This window comes from Lactuca sativa, chromosome 9, assembly GCF_002870075.4.
Source record: "Lactuca sativa cultivar Salinas chromosome 9, Lsat_Salinas_v11, whole genome shotgun sequence".
NCBI classification, from domain to species: Eukaryota; Viridiplantae; Streptophyta; class Magnoliopsida; order Asterales; family Asteraceae; genus Lactuca; species Lactuca sativa.
Window position 1 is genome coordinate 10,683,830 of NC_056631.2, and position 8,731 is coordinate 10,692,560.

The window sequence follows — 8,731 nt, forward strand, 5'->3', positions numbered from 1 at the left end:
ACGAAGTCAGATTTGGGCGTTCTATATATATTCGGAAACCTCGTTTCAACTACTACAACATAAATCAAAGTTATTAAGTTTATTTTACACTTAAATTTTGACGCTTATTTTTATTCTTAATTAATCAAACCACATAATTAAGCAATTAAGCACAAAACACATAATACTCAAATAATACAATCTTATTACTTCAAAATGGGTTACAAAGGTTAACCTAGACTATTACATTGCTAAAAGTGGCAAGCCCGGAAACACAGGCGTTACAAGTTATCCTCACTATATCGACAGGGTCTACGACACCAAGGCCGACCCTTTATCAGATGGAAATTCGGGTATTGTTTGTTACGTTATTATTTTGCTAGATCTGCATCTTGGTATTTAGGATGGTGTTATGTTAGTGACCTGGTTAAGGTCGGTACCCGGGATATAGGGTAATGTTATGCTAGTGACCGGTAGGGATGAGATTTAGAACTGGAAAATCGGACCGGAACCGGACCCGTTAGAACCGGAATATATAGAACCGGGTCCGGTTCCGGGTTTAAAAATTGGCTTTATTCGGGTTCCGGGTAATCCGGGTTTGGGTCCATTGGGTCCGGGTAAACCGGGTCTAAAATCCGGAACCGGTTTTTGGAACCGGAACCACTTTTAGGTCCGAAACCACTTTTTGTGAAACGTTTACAAGATGCATATCTTATTCGTTTCAACTCCAATTGACATACGGTTTTTTCCAACATGTAGTTTAGAGTTTGTACATGATTTTAGACTATAAATTTGTCATTTTTAGTTTTATATTTATTGACTTACAGTCCTCAAAAGTTGAGATACCAAAGCTGAAAGTTTTTTGTTTTTTTGTATTCGGTGAAAGTTTTAAAACATACATATCTAATTCGTTTGAAGTCGGATTGACATGTGATTTTTTCCAAATTCTAGTTTACAGTTTGTACATGAGTTTAGACTATAATTTTGTCATTTTTGGTTTAACATTCAATGATTTACAGTCCTCCGAAGTCGGGATATCAAAACTGAAAATTTTCAACTTTTCAGCTATTTGTTTTTGTACTTTGTATTATGTGAAAATAGTAACACAAGTATATCTCATTCGTTTAAATTCGGATTGACAAGCGGGTTTTTCCAGAGTGTATTTTAGAGTTTGTACATGATTTTAGACTCTAATTTTGTTAATTGTGGTTTCGTATTCAATAAGTTACAGCCCCCTAAAGTCGGGATATCAATATGAAAATTTTCAAAGTTCAACCCACTAAGTAGTAAGTAATTACCAAAAAATTCTGGTTTTTTTCGGGTTTTCCGGGTCTAAACCCACTTTATCCGGTTCCAACCTACCCACTTTGATGTTTCCGGGTTTTCCGGTTCTAGACCCACTTTACCCGGAACCATACCCGGAACCGAACCGGAACTGGTTCCTATATACCGGTCCGGTTTCCGGTTCTATAAAATCCCGTTAACCGGTTCCGGGTTTTCCGGGTCCGGGTCCATCCGGTCCGGGTTTGGACCCACTTTCTTCCCTAGTGACCGGTTAGGTCGGAATCCTGGTTAGGATGATGATATGCTATGTTGTTTGTTAGACTGCTTGTCTGGTTAGAGATTTATTATGTGATTGATTGTTTTATGTGCTCATGGTTGTCTGACGGGGGTTGGGTTGAGGCGGGTCCTGCTTAGTGTTGTAGGCCAACATATCCAGGGCGGACCGGATATTCCAAAGGCCCAGCGAGCGGTTCGGATAGGCTGAAGGCCCCAAGAGGGCGGACCAGACGTGCCAAGGCTCGGAAAGTGGACCAGGCTGATTGAAGGCCCGGAGCGGGTGGACCAGTCATACTGTAGACTCAGAGAGTGGACCAGGTGGATTGAAGGCCCAGTACGGGAGGACCAATCACACTGTAGACTCGATGTACATGGCTAGACTCAGAGGGTGGACCAGGTGGACTGAAGGCCCGGTGTGGGCGGACCAGTCACACAGTAGACCCGATGTGAACGGCTGTTCTATTTGTGCTATGATACGAGTATGTTATGTGTGGTTGGTATTCTGGGGGTAACTCACTAAGCTTTCGGGCTTACAGTTGTAGTGTTATGTTTCAGGTACTTCAGGAGATCGTGGCAAGGCGAAGGCGTGATCGTACCGCTCATTGTGTTTTATGATTTAAGTGATATGGTTCTGGGGATGCTCTGATGTTTAAACTATTTTGAAAACGAAATGTATGAACTTAATGGTTTTTGAATGAAAGAAAATGTTTTAAATTTGGTTGAAATTTTTGGTCGTTACAATTAAAAATATAATTGATCAATAATAATAATTGTTAAAAATAATACTAAATAGATAATTATATCTAATTCTATTAATGAGGAATATGGGTTGATGTCAATGAATATTATTGTTCAAAATAATAGAGATTATATATATATATATATATATATATATATATATATATATATATATATTAGTGTAAAAATATTATCTTAAAGTTAATGTCAATAACATAACCATTTTAAACATATATTTTTCAATATTTTAACAATATATTTTTCAATATTTTAACAATATATTTTTAATCTTCGTTGCGCAACGCGCGAGAATTCGTCTAGTTTATACTAATGAAAGCAGTAACCTAAACTAATACGTAATACTTGTTAAGCAAGCAGACAACTTTATAATCTAAATCAAATACTTAAAATAAAAAAGGTTTTCCCAAAATACCCATGCACTCATAAATCCGATTAACCCAAGATATTTATCTTTATTGAATCAATTAACTTACTTGATACACGTAACAAATATGGATTTAAAATGTTTATTAATATAAACAAATACAAATCTTTCTTTTAAAGATCTATTGCTAAGGGTTTATGCCTTAGATTTGTATAAGCTTTTTATGGTTTTTGATCGGATTTGGCTGGTTAATTGGTTCTTAGTTTTTAAAAGGCCTCCTAGAGGAGGCGAGGAGATGCTTCAGTATGAGTCGTTGAGATCATGCCTTGCTCATGTTACTATGAGGGTTCTTGGGAGTGGTCGATTGACCCTTATGTGGATTTCAGCAGTTGCTTCAGCTCGAGCTTTGATTGATTCTATTATCTTGGAGGTTGTTCTTCAACCGTCTAGATGGAATCGATTAATCCCTTCCAAAGGTAAAATGATTTTTTTGAGGTTGAACTTGAATAAGGTGTCTACTAGACTTAATCTTGGATAGACTTGGTATTGATGTTGGTTATGTGTTATGTGTTGTGTCTGATTTGTGATGTTGATGTTGAAACGGTTAATCATCTTTTTTCTCTTGTGGGATGGCGTTGGATTTGTGGAGTCTTCTTGCTAGATGGTAGGAGTTGGATTTGACAGTTTTTTCATATATTTCAGATTGGTTATCTTGGATTAACTCGGTTCGATTGTCACTCCAATTGAAGAGATGTCTAGATGCGGTTGTTCTTACTTTATTCTGGGCGAATTGGTCATTTTGGAATAAATTGTTGTTCACAAAGATCTAACATGTCCAGGCGGTGCTTTGAGATTTCATCTGATCTTAGTCTTATCTATGGATGTTTTCTAGATGTACTAAGCTTAGTATTAAGTGGATTAGTTGGATGCAAAATCCGATTTTTGTAATTACTTCATGTTTTTTTCTTCTAGCTTTTTCTAGTTCTTAATATAATGTCGTCGTTCTAAAAAACATGTATAAAACAAAATACAATGTTTAATTTGGTATATGATCTAATAAAAATAACTGACTAACTGGTAACTGGTGTTTTGTTTGTTCGATAAGATCTAAGCATTTTTAATTTATTTTAATTTAGATGTGTTATGATATTGTTATTAAAAAGGAAAAACAAAACAAGAGTCAATAAAGAAAAGGAAAATCAAGCCTCAAAATTGATTCCGATTTTGATATTAAGATCTTAAATCGTAAGATTTTATAAGTAAAAATTGATCCTTATCACACTAGGACCATTTCTAAAGCAAAATCTGCATTGAGATCTAAGGATCTTGAGTTCCCGATTATGGTCGTAAGACTTTAACCTGATCTAATTTCACATCTTTAGTTCTTAATCTATAGTCAAATCTTTGATCTTCTAAACTTTAGAAAATTCACAATTTTTACTCTAAAATCACATGCACAGCATGAACAAGTTGTTTATGCTCGACTGCTCGTTAAAACCAAGCCTCAAAATTTCGTGAGGGTGTGGTTGAAATTTTAAGTGTTGTTTCCCTACAACTTTAATAAGCAACAATGAAGACTTCAATTTCTTTTTGCATGCACTTCTTTTTCATAACAAACTTACCAAATTTTAGCTACAAATCTAATTTAACAACAAGAGTATCTCCAAAAGACGTCAATCTTTTACATAATTACATACCACAAACAATCAAGACAATAACAACAGACGTGTTATTGTTCTGATGAAATTGTGAACTTCACTATTGTTACAAATGCAAACTAATTAGGATCAGTGAATCTGAAAAGTTTGTATACTACAAGAATAAATCATATATAGTTATAAAATTTTGCTTTGAAATACATAATTATGTATATGCGTTCAATATTATGGTCACAAATGTTTACATAGAATCATTAACTCAAAATATGCAGACATATAATAAAAGCTAAAGGAAATTAATAGATTATTACTTGTAATTATTTGTGGTTTTTGTTTGTTTCATCTTTATAATTGTATATGTTGGAAAGTGATTGCGTTAGTCGGTATAAAGAGGACAATTTTGCTCATGTTGACTTTCTTATTTCAAAAAGTATTTGATGGTTGTTCATTTCGTTCATTGGAAAATAAATATAATTATTAGGGCTTTTTTTATCATGAGAAAGAGACTCGCGGTAATTCCCAATAGACAACATATTTTACTTGTAACTAAGTGATTGTTTCGTCGATGCAAAGATTGCAATTTTGCTGGTGTTGACTTTCTTATTTCAAAAAGTACTTAGTAACTATTCATTCCGTTAATTGGAAGAAAAAAATAATTATTATTATAGTTTTTTTACCGTTGAGAAAATCGTCAAAGACATCAATCAGAGACCGATCATTATAAATCTTAAGTTCTTAAATAACAACATCTTTTACTTATAACTATTTATGTTTTTTGCTTTTACTTATAACTAACATGGTAAATAACATATTACCATGTTATATTTCATTTGTCTTTTGCTTTTCCAACGAAAGTGCAAATGTTAAATAATAGAATTATATGACTAAAAATGTAATTTTCTATTTTAGTTCTATCTAATCCTTTGGGCTCGCACGTTAATTAAAGTCCTTCGGATCAAAAGTGCACGCCACACCGCCTTTGATTCAGTCACATGGTACACGAGCATCTATACAACTATTTTGCTTTCTCTGCTTCCTTTTCTTCATATTTCTCTACCATTCTTCGGATCTTCTCTACGATTTCCTCTGTTTTAAAGGTATAATTTCTAATATCTTCTTGCTTCTCTGTCAAACCATTGATTTGTTGCTGTTTTTTTGCATCAAAATTCGTCGAATTCGGTTCTCGCTGTAAGATCTAGGGCTTATTGTGATTTTTTTAGCGAGCTTTATGAACAAATACCGCCGTCAGCTAGTTCAGTTAGATTTTTTCTGGAAATCTATGCGCCTTAGGTTCAGAATCCGCTGGATGTTCTGAAATTTAAGTTGCCTTGGCTCTATAAAGCAAGAAATTCTGGGAATTTGGTTATTCTGTTCTTGCAGATGGACCCAGAAAATCTACGAAATAGGCCAGAATTTCCAAATTGATTATAGTTTCTAATTTTGGGCTTACGATTTCATATAAAATATCTCTAAACATCTTAGAAACTTTTCAGGGGCAAAGTTCACAAAATGATTATGGTGCTGTTGAAAACTTTTGAGGGGAAGAATTAGTCTTCTTTTTTCCTTGAGAATGTCTATTTTGGTCATTTTACTTGTTAAAAGCTTCTATAATCATAATTTATCCCATACACCAAAAAACTGAAAAACTAGTCTTTCCCTGGAACTTTGCTATGAGATTTTAGAAAAATCATCCAAATTCTCCTAGATTCATGAATTGTTAAAAAAATGAGTATGTGATGAAGATGGGGGCTTATAAACTTTTGCTTTATTGCTCTCTTACGTTAGTCAAAACTCTTGACAAATCCATTTTGCAGACATGGGAGACAAATTTGGGTTGGAGGAAGAAGATAAAGCCATGATAGAGAACGTATTGGGTCGTGAAGCTTGCGATTACTTGTTATGGTCAGCTTCAAATAAGCTTTCAGATGAATTCAGATCAAGAACAAGTGATTTAGGGGTTCAAGACGGGCTTCGAAAGATTCTCGAGGGGTCAGACTGGAATTACTCCATTTTCTGGCAAGTTTCCAATTCAAAATCAGGCAAATCTGCTTTAATCTGGGGCGATGGCCATTATAAAGACTCAACAGAAACCCAAGCTGGTGGTGGGCATGGAACCAATAGGAAAAAACGGGTTCTGCAGAAGCTTCATTCTTGTTTTAAGGGACACGAAAAAGGAAATCTTGTTGCAAAAATGGATTTAGTTTCTGATGTGGAAATGTTTTATTTAACCTCGATGTTTTATCTGTTCCCATTTGATAAACCTTCAAGCCCTTCTCAATCTTTCAACACAAGTCGGTCCGTTTGGGTTTCTGATACAAGAAGCTGTGAAGAACATTACCAGTCAAGATCTTTTTTAGCAAAATCAGCACGCTTTCAGACACTCGTATTTATCCCGCTTAAAAGAGGAGTCTTGGAGTTGGGTTCTTTTAAGTCAATCCCAGAAGACCAAAGCTTCATAGCAATGGCTAAAACTTTGTTTAATGGATGCCACCCGAAAGGATTACCCAAAATCTTCGGTCAAGAATTAAGTCTCGGTGGTAATAGTAATGGTAATGGTGGTCCGAAATCCGGTCCAATCAGCATCAACTTTTCACCAAAAGTGGAAGAAGATGTGGATTTCGGAGGGGAATCATACGAAATACCTTCGAGAAACGGTTTCGGTGGGAATTCTTCCAACAATGATAATGAAGGGAAGTTGTTTCCTAACCATGTGATGAATGGAGTATTGAATTCATCGCAATCAATCCAATCATCATCACCAAATCAAGACTCATTAATGGACAGAAAGCCAAGAAAAAGAGGAAGAAAACCCGCAAACGGAAGAGAAGAACCGTTGAACCACGTGGAGGCGGAGAGACAGCGACGGGAGAAACTAAACCAACGGTTCTACGCGCTCCGAGCGGTGGTCCCCAACATTTCAAAAATGGACAAAGCGTCGCTACTTGGTGATGCGATTTCATACATAACAGATCTTCAATCAAAGATAAGAATGATGGAAGCTGAAAAGGATGTGATGGGTGCACCCGAGGTTGATTTCATGGCTAGAAAAGACGATGCGGTTGTTAGGGTGAGCTGCCCGTTGGATGAGCACCCGGTTGCCCGGGTTATAAAAACATTTCGGGAACATCAGATGGTGATGCAGGACACAAATGTTTCAACCACAGAAGACGGGAAGGTCATGCATTCCTTCTCGTTTCAAGGTCTTGCTGGTGCTGCTGTTGCACAGCAGCTCAAAGAGAAGCTTGAATCCGTCTTTTCAGATTGATAAAACAAACTTGTAAGACAAAATCTTGTATTTTTTTTTCTAGCTTCAATGTTTTTGTTAGATTCATGAATTGTGGGGGGATGTATCATGTATTGATAAAAATATTTGCATATTGTGAATTTGCGATGGATTGGATTGGTTGGTGGTGACAGAAGTGGAAAACCTATGAAGCAGTCGGTCAGGAAAGGACTAATGGTATAAGTATTGGTGGTGTAGCAACTAGCAACAAGACTGTATCGATGTTCAAATGTGTAATGTGCAATTTTTCTTGCATTACATAAAAATCATCTCCAATATTGTCATTTGTCGATTTGGAAAATGAGTTTATATATTTATCTGTATCATTTCATTTTACTGTATCAAGTACTTCTCATTCACTCATTTTATTTTCAGTAAATTATATAAATAGTCTGTGGTTTGGGGTCTTTATTATTATTATTATTTAACTCGGATCATTCATATGGTTTAATTTTGTTACGACTTTGGTTCAGACATAAAATGAGTAATATAGTTATTGATTTAAGTCCCCATGGTTTTTGAGAATATTAAGTTTAGTTTTTTATTTTTTTCGGTTTCATGAATGGTCTTTGTGGCTTTAAAACTTTTTATAGATGGCTAACACCGTCTATTTTAATCATTATATCAAAACATATGTACAACATGTGAGGGCAAAATCATCTTTTACAAACTAAAACTATATGGACCATTCATAAAGCATTGATTTTCCAAAAACAATACACAAATTTTCATAGCAAGGGAATATATTCCTAACTGGGATGAAATACGAACTCCAATCTTCTTGTTGTGTATGTGAACTTTACAATCAACTAGAGATAGACAAAACTGTACAAATGGTCCTTGTGGTTTGCTCAAAATTGTCATTTTGGTCCAAAAATGTTTGGACTAACACCACAGGTCAAAAATATTCATTTTGTTGCGTCTTTGGTCCAAAGGGTTAACTGCCGTCTATTTCCTTCCGTTAATATGTGTTTGACTTGTCAAATTGGGGGTATTTTGGTCATTCTCTATTTATTCCCCTTATTTAATATTAATAAAAGAGAGTACGTATGTAATCATCGCCATACGGATAATATCGAGCCTAATTTGCATTTCTAGTCCTTAAAAATTGTTAGTCATTTCAATTTC

The 8,731-nt window shown here is 35.2% G+C and overlaps 1 protein-coding gene across 2 annotated transcripts; it reads left to right on the forward strand.

Moving 5' to 3' along the window:
• Window positions 1-5,257: 5,257 nt before the first annotated feature.
• On the forward strand, window positions 5,258-8,010 carry LOC111881194 (transcription factor MTB3). 2 transcript variants are annotated; one of them, XM_023877596.3, is made up of 3 exons: window positions 5,258-5,417; window positions 6,135-7,597; window positions 7,738-8,010. In XM_023877596.3, exon 2 carries the CDS (start codon window positions 6,137-6,139, stop codon window positions 7,583-7,585), a length of 1,449 nt encoding a protein of 482 aa, XP_023733364.1. In that variant the 5' UTR covers window positions 5,258-5,417; window positions 6,135-6,136; the 3' UTR covers window positions 7,586-7,597; window positions 7,738-8,010. The 2 variants fall into 2 exon arrangements, with proteins under 2 accessions (XP_023733364.1, XP_023733363.1); XM_023877595.3 differs by having other exon boundaries at window positions 6,135-8,010.
• The last annotated feature ends 721 nt before the right edge of the window (window positions 8,011-8,731 follow it).